Consider the following 13,620-nt stretch of genomic DNA (forward strand, 5'->3'; position numbering starts at 1 on the left):
ACATGGATGAATCACCAAGGAAGACAGTAACAAAGGACCACAAATTGTATGATTCCATTTATATGAAATGTCTAAAATAGGCAAATCTATAGAGACAGAGAGTAGTGCTTGCCTAATGCTAATCAGTATTAGTCTCCTTTTGAGATGATAAAAATGTTCTAAAATTGATTGTGGTGATAGTGGTACAACTCTGTGAACATACTAAAAACCACTGCATTATACAATTTAAAGGAATAAATTTTATTTCAATAAAGCTATTACTTTTTAAAAAGAAGTACTAAAGGAAGTTCATCAGGCTGAAAGGAAGTGACAAACAGCAATTTGAATCCACACACAAAAAACAAAGAGCACTGGTAAAGGTAATTGTGCAGGAAATTACCAAAGGAAGTATAATTGCACATTCCTTTTCATTCTTTAATCTATTTAAAAAGCATTTGCATCAAACAATATGTGTTGTAGGCCAATAACATATAGAAATGTATTATATTTGATAACAACAGCATAAAGGAGGTGAGTGGGAGCAAAGCTGTATTAAAGTAAATAAATGACACCAGATAGTAACTTGAATCCACAGGAACAAATGAGGAAAATCAGAAATAGTAAAAAAGGTTAATATAACAAACTTTACGAATATATACTTGCTTTCCTTTATTCTCTCAGCTCTTTAAAGTGACATAAAATTAAATAAAGTAATAGTTATTACAATGTATTTCTGGGTGGCTAAAACAAAGAGAGGTAATAAATATAATAAAATTAGCAACAAAAAGGGCAAGTGGGAGTAGAGCTATATAGAAGTAATGATTTTATATCTCACTGTGATTAAATTAGTACAAATCTGAAGTCGATTCTGATAAATTAAAACGTATATTGTAAGCCCTAGAGCAACCATTTTAAAAGTGGCTTTTTAAAAAAGTGAATAAATCCTTAAAGGAATGAAAATGTTACATTAGAAAATTTTCAACTAATGCCAAAGAAAGCATAGGAGGAACATGGCGGGGGGGGGAAATAAAAGACCTACAGAAAACGAAATGCAAAATGGCAGCTGTAAATTCAATATCCATATCAGTAACATTAAATGTGAATAGATTAAACAATCAGAAGGCAGATATTAACAGACTGGATAAAAATATAATCCATAATGCTGTCTATAGGAGACATAGTTTGGTTTCAAAGGTACAAAAGGATGAAAGTAAAAGAATGGAAAGAAAAAAAAAAACACCATGCAAACAACCACCATGAAAGATCTGGAGTAGTGAGACTAATATCAGACAAATTATACTTTAAAACAAAAAAAAGGGAAACGGACTTTGGCCCAGTGGTTAGGGCGTCCGTCTACCACATGGGAGGTCCGCGGTTCAGACCCCGGGCCTCCTTGACCCGTGTGGAGTTGGCCATGCGCAGTGCTGATGCGCGCAAGGAGTGCCGTGCCACGCAAAGGGTGTCCCCCACGTGGGGGAGCCCCACGCGCAAGGAGTGCGCCCGTGAGGAGAGCCGCCCAGCGTGAAAAGAAAGAGCAGCCTGCCCAGGAATGGCGCCACCCACACTTCCCGTGCCGCTGACGACAACAGAAGCGGACAAAGAAACAAGACACAGCAAAAAAGACACCAAGAACAGACAACCAGGGGAGGGGGGGAAATTAAATAAATAAATAAATCTTTAAAAAAAAAATAAATAAAACAAAAAAAGTTACTAGAAATAAAATGAATATTTTATAATGATAAGAGTCGAGTCATAAGGAAAATGTAATAATTATAAACATATATGCACATTACAGAGCCCCAAAATATCTGAAGCAAAAACTGACAAAATTGAAAGATAAAATCAACAATTCAACAATAATCACTGGAGATTTCAGTACTTTCAATAATTGATGGAACAACTGGGCAGAAGATTAACAAGGAAACAGAAGACTTGAGCAACACTATAAACCTACTAGATCTATTAGGTATCTGTAAAACATTCCACTCAAGAGCAACAGAATATTCTCCAGTATACATGGAACATTTTCTAGGACAGGTCATATCCTAGACCCTTACACATGCCTCAATACATTTTAAAAGACTGAGATCATGCCAAGTATAGCATGACAGAATTAAATTAGAAATCAATAACAAAAGGATATTTGGAAAATTCACAGAAATGTGGAAATAAAGCAATACACTTCTAAATAACCAAAACATCAGAGAAGAAATCAAAAGAGAAATTAGAAAATATATTGAGATTAATGGGGGGAAAAAAGGGTCCCAAAACTTATGGGAAGCAGTTAAAGCAGTGCATAGAGGGAAATAACTCTAAACAAATTTATAACTCTAAAAAGAGAAGAAAAATTTCAAATCAATAATCTAAACCTTCATTTTTAAGAAACCAGAAAAAGAACAAACTAAACTCAAAGCAAACAAAAGGAAGGGAATACTAGAGATTAGAGCTGGAATAAAGAATAAAAAAATAGAGAAAAATCAATGAAACCAAAAATTATTTCTTTGAAAAGATGAACAAAGCCTGTAGTAAAAAGGAGAAAGAAGGAGGGGAAGAGGGAGGGAGGGCCAAGAAACTCACAGTACTAAACGGGATGAAAGAGGGGACATCACTACTGATGTGACAGAAATAAAGGGATTTAAAAGTTAAAAACAAATAAAATTATAATCAGGAAATATTTTAACAATTATATGTCAAAAATAAGATAGATGAAACAGACAAATCAGGATTACCCTGATGCCAAAACCAGACAAAGACATCACCAAAAAAGGACCTGTCAAGATGCATCAGGGCTCTATCCCCCCATCGAAGCTTTGAATACCCAGCAAGAACTGGCAGAAAACAGTTAAAGGACTGCAGTAACAGAGCAAGAAAGCAGCAGAATGACATATTTAAAACACTAGAAGCAAAAACTAGCCAAGTGAGGCTTCTATATACAGCAAAACTGTCTTTCAAAAATGAGGGAGAGATTAAAACATTCCCAGAAAAATAAAAGTTATGGAAATTTGTCAACACTAGATCAGCTCTACAAGAGCCACTAAAGAGAACAAAGAGAATTCTATAGGTTGGAAAGAAAGGACGATAGATAATAGACCTAAGCCACATGAGGAAATAAGGATCTCTGGTAGGAGTAAAGACATGGGTAAATATAAATGCCAGTACTACTGTATTTTTGGTTTACAGCTCCATTTTTTACTCCCCAGTATCTAAAAGGCAAATGCATAAAATATAATAATAAATCAGTGGGTTTGGATTCATAATGTAAAAACATGTAATCTGTGACAAGAACTATATAAAGGTTGGGGGATAGAGGGATATAGGACATAGTTTATTTATGCTATTGAAGTTAATTTGGTATCAAAGCATATGAAATTGTTACAAATTTAGGCTGTTAAATTTAAACCCCATGATAACTACAAAGAAAAAATAGGAGAATATACAAGCTCATAGAGACAGAAAGTAGTGTACAGGTTTCCAGGGGTAAGGGACAGAGGAAATGGGGTATTAATGCATAATGGGTGTAAGGTTTCAAACTATTTGGGGAGATGGGAAAGTTTTGGTAATGGAAGGTGGTAAGAGTACCAAAACACAGTGAATGTATTTAATCCCATTGAGTAGTATGATTGGGAGAAACTGAGATGGGAAAGCTTTGTTGAACATATGTTCCCACAATAAAAAAAATTAAATAAAGGAAGAGCAATTAGAGACAACAATTAAAGGCAACACATGATTCTGGATAGGAGCTAACACAGGAGGACAAAAGGCTCAAAGGGACATTACTGGGCCATATGAAAAAAATTGCACTACGGATGGTAAACTTCATGTCAATGTTAAATTTCTTAACTTGAGGACTGCACTTAGGTAATTATATAAGTGAATATCCTTGGTCTTAGGGAATGCATATGGATGGCATGATGTATACAACCTACACTCAAGTGTTCAGAAAATGGAGTGACTGATTGGTAGACAGACAGACAGACAGATGGGTTAAGAGACTGATGGACAGCAAATGTGTCAGAAGGTTAAAATTGGTGGTCTGGGTATCTGAAGTGACAGCAATATGTTAGAGAGCTTGTATGGGCTTTTTTTTTTTTTTAAGTATTTCAGCTATAAAAAGTTTAAAATGAAAAAATAAAACCAAACAAACAATTTACAAGATACCACTTCACACTCACTAAGAGGCCATAATCATAAAACGGTGATTTGGGTGGGTGTGGAAACATTGGAACCTTCGTGCGTTGCGGGTGGACTGTAAAATGGCGCAGCACCTGTGGAGAACAGCTTGACAGTTCACCAGAAAGCTAAACATAGCAATACTCCATGACTTGGGAATTCTATACTTGGGTATATATACCCTAGAGAAATAAAAACAGGTATTCAAACAAAAACTTGTACACAAATATTCATTGCAGCATTATTCACAATAGCTGAAATGTCCAGCTTAGGAGTGGAGGAACAAAACGTGTTGCATCTATATAATGGGAATATTATTCAGCCATGAAAATGAATGAAGTGCTGATGTGCTACAATATGAATGAACCTCAAAAATGTTATGCTAAGCTAGACATAAACAGACAAATACTGTATGACTGCATTACTATGACCTAATGTTGTGTAACATATCATATGATTCCATTTATATAAAAAGTAAATATAGGGAAGCAGCTGTGGCTCAATCAGTTGGGCTCCTGTCATAAGGGAGGCCCTGGGTTTGCATCCCGGGGCCTCCTTGTGAAAGCAGGCTCGCCCGCACACTGTGGAGAGCCACCCAGCCTGCAGGCGCTCTGGAGAGCCAAGTCAGCAAGGTGACACAACAACAACAACAAAAGGAAGACAAGCAAAAACACAGAAGAGTGCGCAGTGAATGGACACAGCAGACAGTAAGCAAGCCGCAAGGGGGTAGGGGAAATAAAAAATAAACAAATACAGACACAGAAGAACGCACAGCAAATAGACACAGAGAGCAGACAGCACACAAAAAGCCACAAGGACCGGGATGTTTAAAAAAAGTAAATGTCAATTTGTAAAGATGGAATTAGATTAGCGGTTATGTAGGGCTAAGGAAGGCACACTAAGGCGTGTGGAGTTTTTCTTTTTTGGAGTAACGAAATAGTTCTAAAATTTTTTGTGATGATGAATGCACAATACTGTGATTATACTAAAAGCCATTTATTATACACTTTAGATAGATTGTATGGTATGTGAATGTATCTCAATAAACTGCTTAATAAACAAATAATTGTGCAAGACTAGCCATAAATAGCAGCTGTACACAGCAGGGAAAGTAAAGAGAGTTTGAAAGGTAAAGAATTTTCTTGGCTCCTCGCCCGCCTCCCCGCCGTCTCGTGACCTCCACAGCCCTCTCCGGCGCCTCCTCCCAGGCTGCCCGCCACGTTCATCAGGAGGTTTTTAACTGTCATTTTGTCCTCAGGATGGAGGAATAAAATGTGGATTACAGTGGGAAAAAAAAAAGAATTTTCTTGTTTGTCTGGTTTTTGTTTATTATTATTATTATTGAAATAATGAAAATGCTCTACTAATGACTGAAGTGATGAATGCACAACTATGTGATAATACAAAATGCCATTGACTGTACACTTTAAATAAATTGTATGCTTTATTAATATGTATCAATAAAATTGATTTGTTAAAAAAAACAAAAGCATTATGCTAAGTTGTTAAGTGAAAGAACCCAGTCCCAAAAGATCAAATTTTTTATTCCATTGATATGAAATGTCTAGAAAAGGCAAATCTGGAGTGACAGGAAGGAGGCTGGGGGCCACCAGGGGCTGGTGGAGGGGGCAGTGGGTGGGCTGATGGCACATGGGCTCAGGGCTGCTTCCGGGGGTGATGAGAAACCTGTGAATATACTGAAAAGCCACTGGACACTTGAGGGGGGTGAACTGTGTGATATGTGAATTGCATCTCAATATACTGTTTTTAAAAACCACATGGAAGAGCACGGGGGTCAGGTTAAATGGCCTCCAAGCTTTTTTTCTGGCTAATACTCTGAGGACCCAAAGTGTCCTGGAATCCTCCTGAATGGCAGTGGGACCCTCAGAGGCCAGCAGGACTCCTGGAGCAAGAGCTGGGGGAGACAGAATTTGGCATGATGGCACAGAGGTGGGGAGCCCGCCTCCCGGCTTCACTCACCAAGCAGGGCGCTGACGAGTTTGTCGGGACCGGCACGAGCGGACATGGAACAGAGCGTGTTGAAATACAGCCCAGACCCCTCCCGGATGGGGCTGAGCATGGGAGGCGGCGTGTAAGGCGAGCACTGGAACAAGCCCTTCAGCAGGCGGTCCACCAGGAACACTGGAGACCGCAGGCAGCTCTGGTGGCATCTGCCAAGGCCCGGCTCCCCGAGGGAGACGGCGGGAGGAGGGATGAAGAGGGTCTTGGGCTGCGGGCGCTTCTTCCGCTTTCTGTGTTGGCTGCCCTCCTTGCCGTCTCTCTCTTCCATGTCCTTCTCCTGTCCCTGGAGAACAAGAGCATTCAGAAGCACAGGCGTCACTCGGGGCCGCAACCACACTGCTCCGCCTTCACAAAGCCACCCCAGGGGAAGGGGCGCTGGCCACGGAGATGAGGGGAGACGACGAGCCAGGAGCCTTCAGCAGAGGCCGGGAGGGCCTTAGGCAGCACTGCCCGAGGCCCCTGGGCTGTGGCCCTGGACTCTCAGCCTGGGGCCAGACCAGGCTAAAGCCTTCTCATGCCCCCATCCCCCAAGGAGAGGCCCTGGCTGGAGGAGTTTGGAAACGCATGAGGACGTGACTGGAGCTGAAGTGGAGGCCAGGGAGCCCACGCAAGCCAGTCTGACAGAATGAAACCGTCCCACCCAAGTCAGGCACAGAAGGACGCATGTTGCAGGACCTCATGAAATGATAGAAAAAGCAAATTCAGAGATTCAAAAACAAGTACATAGGTGCCCAGGGCTGGGGTGGAAGTGGAGAATGGGGAGTGAATGCTTAACTGGTATAGAGTTTCTGTTTGGGTTGATGGCAATGTTTTGGTAATGGATGGTGGTGATGGCAGCACAACACTGTGAATGTAACTCCACTGAATTACATATCTAAATATAGATAAAGGGAAATTTTAGTTGTATATATGTTACTATGACTTTAAAAACACACAAAAACACAGGTCTGTACAACACAGTGAACCCCAATGTAAACTATAGTTAATAGTATCTGGGTGGTGCTGCAGGGACAGTTACTGGACATTGTGTGTCCTCCCATGGCCCACTGGGTGGACTGTGGGAGAGTGTGGGCTATGGTGTGGACCACTGACCATGAGGTGCAGCGGTGCTCAGAGATGTATTCACCAAGTGCAATGAATGTCTCATGATGATGGAGGAGGTTGTTGTTATGGGGGGAGGAGTGGGGTGAGGGGGATGGAGGAGTATGGGGACCTCATATTTCTTTAATGTAATATTAAAAAAATAAAGACAAAAAAATATATGAAAAAAAATGATGAAAAAAAAATTGTACAATCTTGATAATCTTTCTTCGTCAGTTGTACCATAGGTACCACACTAATGCAAGGTGCTAATAATAAGGCAGGTATATAGAAACTCTGTATTTTCTGTAAACCTACAACTTCCCTAATAGGAAAAAAAGCGCGTATTAAATGAACAAACAAAAACAACAACAGCTCCAGTGAGATGGACAGTGGGGCCCCATCTCTGACTCTGGTGACCTTCAGTCCATGCACCTGTCCAAGCCCTGCGTGGGCTGCTCCAGGTGGGCTGCTCCAGGTGAGATGGTCCAGTTCGGGCTCAAGAGCTGAGCCCCACTCGACTGACCCCTGGCCTTGCAATGCTGTCTCTGCCCTCCTCCAAGCCAGCCCCCCCACCCCAGCTCCGGGTCTCATCTCTGACGCCCCCTCCTCCTGGAAGCCCTCTCTGACCCAGGCTGGGTCGGGTGCCTTCTCAGGCTTCCAGAGTCCCCTGGGCTCCTCTGCCCAGGCCTGCCCACTCTGGGCCATCTCAGGATGATTCTGTCCCCGGCACTGCACTGTGAGCCCCACAAGGGCAGGGCTGACGTGGTCACGGCTGACCGTGTTCGTTCAAGGATGAGCGAGCACTCCACCTTCTGGAGTCAGGTATTTTTGTTGGTGTTCAGTTGGAGTTTTTTGCACAGCTTCCACCAGCAGGCGGAGAAAGCCGCAGGAAGGAAGCTCTGACACCCACCTTGGCCGCGCTCCCTGGGGGCCGGTGCATGGGAGCCACGGGGACCGACACTGGGGCCACCAAAGGGGCTGCTGCCATGTTGTCTGGGGGCTTCTTGGCTCCCGGGGGACTCTGTCCATCCCCCTCTGGCCTCAGGACCTGTCTCGGGGGCTTGCAAAACTCCGTGCCAAACACCTAAACACGGGAACAGATGGCTCTTTAAGAGTAGAGGACAGCTAGCAAAGCTGTCACTGACCTCCGGCAGTAGGCTGGGGGCAAGAACCATGCCGGGAGCTGCTGTCGGGCTCAGGGACCACCTTGCCCCCACAGGCAGCCCAGCCCAGGCCCCTGGTCCCCTGACCAAGCTTCTCCCATGACAGCGTCTCCATCCCGAGATAAATAACACCTTGTTGTCTGCTCCAGAGCCTGTCAGAAACCCTGGAACCCCAGGACTGACCGCTCATGCCCCTTCACCTGCTGTTCCTGCTTCCCTCGTGGCGATGGCCACTGGTCACTGTGGAAACACATGTGGCTGCTCAGCCCCTTCTCAGTATAAAACATCTGGCTGCAGTTCCTGCAGACGTAAGTGTTCCTTGGCTCTGTCCAGTCAGCAGCACCCCCATTTTGCTCGTTACTGTGGGTGGACACGGCAAGAGGAAAGAAGGGGAGAATGTAGTTGGGTCTGATCCTCTGACAACCCTCGATGAACCCTAAGAGATGGGGGCTACACCCCAATTCTTGATGGCCCAGCCCCTGCCTCCTCGGGACCAAAAGCACCCGGACTCGCTCATCCAGGGCCGTCCCAAAAGAGCCACGGAGGACCCGAGGGAGTGAACTCCGGGGCGAGGAAGGCACACTTTTGGACTCACCATCCACCTGCCACGTTCTCATCCTTCATCGGATGGGGGAGTCTGTATATATTTCCACCCTGGTGATGAAAAGACATCTGAGTCAACATATCGGAAACGAAGAGGTATGTAAGAGCTAAAACTACAAACCCCCAGAAGAAAAGATAGGTGTAATTCTTGGTGACCTTGAATCAAGCAATGGTTTCTTTAGTATGACACCAAAGCACAAGTAAAGGAAAAAGACAAATTGGACATCATCAAAATAAAAAACTTTGGTGTTTCAAAGGACACCATCAAAGAAATTGTAATAGTGATGTGGAGAGGGTGATCATGGTGGCTGCTGACGGTAGGGAGACAAAAGAAGAGATATGGTGTGGGGGCATTTTCAGGATTTGGAGTTGTCCTAGGTGGTGCTGCAGGGACGGATGCTGGACGTCGTGTGTCCTGTCGTGGCCCACTGGGTGGCCTGGGGGAGAGAGTGGACTACAATGTGGCCCACTGTCCATGTGCTGCAGTGATGCTCTAGAATGTATTCACCAGGTGCAGTGGATGTGCCACGATGATGGAAGAGGCTGTTGATGTGGGAGGGGTGGGGTAGGTGGGATGGGGAGTATATGGGGACCTCATATTTTTTTAACGTAACATTTAAAAGAAAATAAAGAAGAAGAAGAAAAAAGATCTCTGGGAACCAAAACAAAAAACAAAACAACAAAGGACACCATCAAGAAAGTAAAAAGACAAGCCAGAGAATGGGAAAAAATATTTGCAAAGAATACATCTGAAAGAGATCTGTATCTAGGATATATAAAGAACTGACAGGTCAACAATAAAAAAATAATAAGCCAATTTAAAAATGGGCAAAGAAGCTACAAAGATGCTCTAAAGAAGATAAACAAAAGGCTAATAAGCATGTGAAAAGACGCTCAACATTGCTAGTCATCAGGGAAATGAGATACCATTTCACATGGACCAGAAAGGCTGCAGTAAAAACCCAGGAAGCAACAAGTGTTGGTGAGATTATGGAGAAACCAGAACCCTCCTACGTGGCTGTTGAGAACGAAAATGGTGCGGCTGCTTTAGAAAACAGCCTGGCAGCTCCTCAAAAGGTTAAAGAGAGTCACCATGTGATCCAGCAGTTTTACTCAAAGGCATGTTCCCCAGGGAAAGGAAAGCACATGTCCACACAGACCCATCCAGGAACCTTCACAGCAGCATTATTCACAGGAGCCAGAATGCCCATCACCTGAGGAGCAGATAAACAAAACGTGATGTGTCCATGCAGTGGAGTATTACTCAGCCATGAAAAGGCAGAGAGTTCTAATCCACGCTGCATGTGACCACATGGAGGAACCGCAAAAACAGGATGCTGAGTGAAGAAGCCGGGCAGCAAGGCCCACATTTTGACTGATTCTATCTATATGAAATGTCCAGAATAGACAAATCCAGAAAGACAGAAAGTAAATCAGTGGTTGCCAGGGGCTGGGGACCTGGCGATTTGGGGGGTGATGGTTAAGGGGCATGGGGTTTCTTTGGGGGGCAGTGAAAATGTTCTAAAATTGATTGTGGTAATGGATGCACAACTCTACGAATATCCTGAAAACCAATGAACTGAACTCTTCTAATGCGTGAACTGTGTGGTATGGGAATTCTACCTCTATAAAGGTGTTAAAAAACAAACACAGGATGCTGCGGTCAGACGGGAAGATGCTGCACTGCGAGTCATGAGAGAGAAAACACATGGCCATTTCATTCATGCAGGAATGTATCAGGGGCAGTTTGTACCTTCATATCCTCTGGAGAATTTAGGGAGTAAATCCAAAGGGAAACGAAAGGCAAAAAGAAAGTGCAGAAGCTTAGTGAAATCAGAGCCATAAAACAGCCATAAAAACAGTGTTTCTGACAACTCTAAGGTCCTTATTCTGTTTCTTTGGTGGGGGGGAGGATGGGGAGCCGCAATCTGAGCCTTCTTCTCCTTCTCTCCTCTGTAAAGTTTGTTCTGAGAATTGAGATTAAACAAAATGCCCAGACAGCTATAAACGCCAACGCAGATGAAACTCTCCCCAACGGGCTGGTCAGGTCACCGGGAGGAGGGCTCAGGTACCTGGATTCGGTTGAATATTGTCAGCTTGGACTTGGCATCCCAGGGGGCCTCTGCTGGAGGCGCGGCTGACGAGAAGGAAGCCATGGCCACCTGACTCGGAGAAGCCGCACAGCACGGATCCATCCTCGCCTTCTCCTTCCGGAAGCCCGAGAATCGGGGGCCCCTAGGGTTGCCCGAGAAGAGCCTGTAGCCTCCCCCCCGAGAGCAGGCCAGGCCCTTTTCACTTCTTGTGGCCCCCGAAGCCGAGCCATTCTCGGCCTGGGTCTGTTTGCCCAGGAGCTGGGTCCCGGGCGGCTCGTCCCCACCTAATTGGGTCTGCCGTGGGCACACAGGCGAGAAGACGCCCCCCAGGTCCAGGGCCCCTTTTGCAGACCGCAGCTGCTTGGTCAGAGAGGAGACTTCTGGATGCCCAGAGGGGTCGCGGGACGCCGTGGTGAGGGGCCGCGGAACAGGGGCTGCTTTCGGCCCTCCCTTGGCGTCCCGCCGCACACTGCCAGGGGAGGCCTCTCTGGGAAACACAGGCGCGGGTTTTCTCCGGCGAGCCGGGGACCCCTCCAGCTCTGCATTTCCAGGGCCAGTGTGGAGAGAGTCAACAATGGGGGCCAGCGGCGGCTGCTGTGGCCACGGCCCTGGCCCAGGCTTCAGGGCAGCCTGCTTGCCGTCGGGCACAGGAAGCTGCGGGGAGGCTGCAGGGGCCACCTGGGCGTGGGAGAAGATTCTCTGGGACTTGGTGATCATCTGGAACACTTGCATCTGCTCGTGGCTCACCAGAGACTCCTGTGACTTGAGGAAGAGCTGCCGGAAGAGTGGCGTGGCATCTGAGGGGAGCCCGCCCGATCTCGGGACGTCCTGGAGCCCAGGCTCCCCAGAGTTCTGCCGTGAGGAGGAGTCGCCATCGAATTTGCTCTTCTTGGAAGCCCAGGTGTCATCTTCCTCGCTGGCATGCCTGGTGTCACTCAAGGCTTCCCCGGGCACCTTAAGGGGCGTGGGAGGGAAGGGCAGCGCGTCCTCCAGGCTAGTGCCCGAGCTGGCTGGAGGCTCCGCCACGGGGGAGGCGCTGCTGGGCCCGGAGCCAGGCTCCTCCCGGGAGGGCCCCCCAGGGGGCTTGTGGACGACAAACACGTTGTTCCCTTTGCTCTTGGGGCAGCCTGGCAGGTTCCGGAGCCACTTGATGTTGTGGCTTGACGGCTGGGAGCTGGCAGAGCTGGCCGGGCCTCGGAACAGAGGCAGGCAGGCAGGCAGGGCCCCGCTGTCGGGCCAGGCCTCCAGAGTGGACGGGAGCTGCAGGAGGGGCAGCTCCGCCTCGGCCGCATCTGGGGTGCCATTCTCTCCTGCCCCCGAGTGGACAGCTGTGAACACATCAGTGGAAGGGGGTGCCTCTTTCCGGGGCGGACGTGGCTCCTCGGGCACCCCGATGCCCAGGGCTCCAGGGGCCACAGGGGTGCTCGCCGGGGTACAGGAGGCAGCTCCCAGTGAGGTGGGGCAGGGGCAGGCCGTGGCCCTGCCCTCGCCCTCGGGAGGCCCCACGGAGGCTGGGCCGGGGGAAGGAATCTTCTGGTGGACGATGCTGCTCACGATGCAGCGCAGGAGGTCTCGGTTGGGCAGCAGGGAGCCAGGGGACCTGGCCTCGGGGGGCCCCAGGCCCCGCAGGCTGCTGGGGGCCAGCTGGCTTGCTGTCTCGTGGGCATGGGGGGAGTCCCCACACGCTTCCTCTTCCGGGGGGGCTTCCTTCAGGATGCACAGGCCATGCTGGACCTCGTAGTGCCGGCGCAGGGAGCGGTAGTCACAGTAGCTCTTGCTGCAGCCCTGCTCGATGCACACGAAGGGCTTGGTCTTCTGGTGGGTGAGCATGTGTCCCGTCCTGCAGGCAGCCCGAGAAGGGGGGTCAGTGGCACCCCAGATAATGATGCCACCACCACAGGTCCCCAGCTTGTCTCACTACAATTCTGAGGCTACTCAGCCCCCGTGAGGAAAGACCACCAAGTGCCCCCTGCTCCCACCAAAGCAATTTGGAAGGGGTGTACCTCTCCCTCATCTTTAGGCAAAGCCTTTATCTGAAAAAAGCTGAAGCCAGATTAGAGTTTCCCAAAGTGGGTTCCCAAGAAACACCAGTCCCCCAGGGTTGGTCCTTGAGGACCTGGACTTAGCTGACAGATAAGTTTTGAAAACACCATTTGCTCCTCTGAGGTTCACAATGCATAGGAGCAAATTTTGAAACCACACAATAGAAAGAGACAGTTTCCCAAACTTATTTGCCTGCCCATAGATCCGTGTTTTCAAATAGCCCATATCAGCAGCCCTCAGAACTAGGGTTCTGCAGAATTCACCTGGGCCATGCTAGCCTAGGCATGAAGCCTTCCTTCAGGAAAGGGGTCTCTGCCTCTCCCAGGACTCCTGCAAGGAGACAGCGACCTAGGACTCTACAGCAAAGAAGTCCATTTACAGATCTCAATCAATAAAAATTTTTCCAGCAGTCAGTCAAATGTGCCTTTAATTTCATATGTAAATGATACAAAATATTTTTCTGT

General features: G+C 46.9%; 1 protein-coding gene across 1 annotated transcript in view; it reads right to left on the bottom strand.

Annotated features, from left to right (window-relative positions):
- The window catches only part of ZNF541 (zinc finger protein 541), a 126,128-nt gene that overhangs the window by 24,712 nt on the left and 87,796 nt on the right, over positions 1 to 13,620 (bottom strand). The window contains exons 5-9 of the mRNA XM_058280497.2: positions 11,093 to 12,953; positions 9,013 to 9,071; positions 8,618 to 8,777; positions 8,165 to 8,338; positions 6,130 to 6,454 (exon numbers count right to left, since the gene is read on the bottom strand). Of these exons, the coding sequence (XP_058136480.1) occupies positions 6,130 to 6,454; positions 8,165 to 8,338; positions 8,618 to 8,777; positions 9,013 to 9,071; positions 11,093 to 12,953 (2,579 nt within the window). The remainder of the gene's footprint in view (positions 1 to 6,129; positions 6,455 to 8,164; positions 8,339 to 8,617; positions 8,778 to 9,012; positions 9,072 to 11,092; positions 12,954 to 13,620) is intronic.

Source organism: Dasypus novemcinctus, chromosome 18 (assembly GCF_030445035.2).
Source record: "Dasypus novemcinctus isolate mDasNov1 chromosome 18, mDasNov1.1.hap2, whole genome shotgun sequence".
Lineage (NCBI taxonomy): Eukaryota > Metazoa > Chordata > Mammalia > Cingulata > Dasypodidae > Dasypus > Dasypus novemcinctus.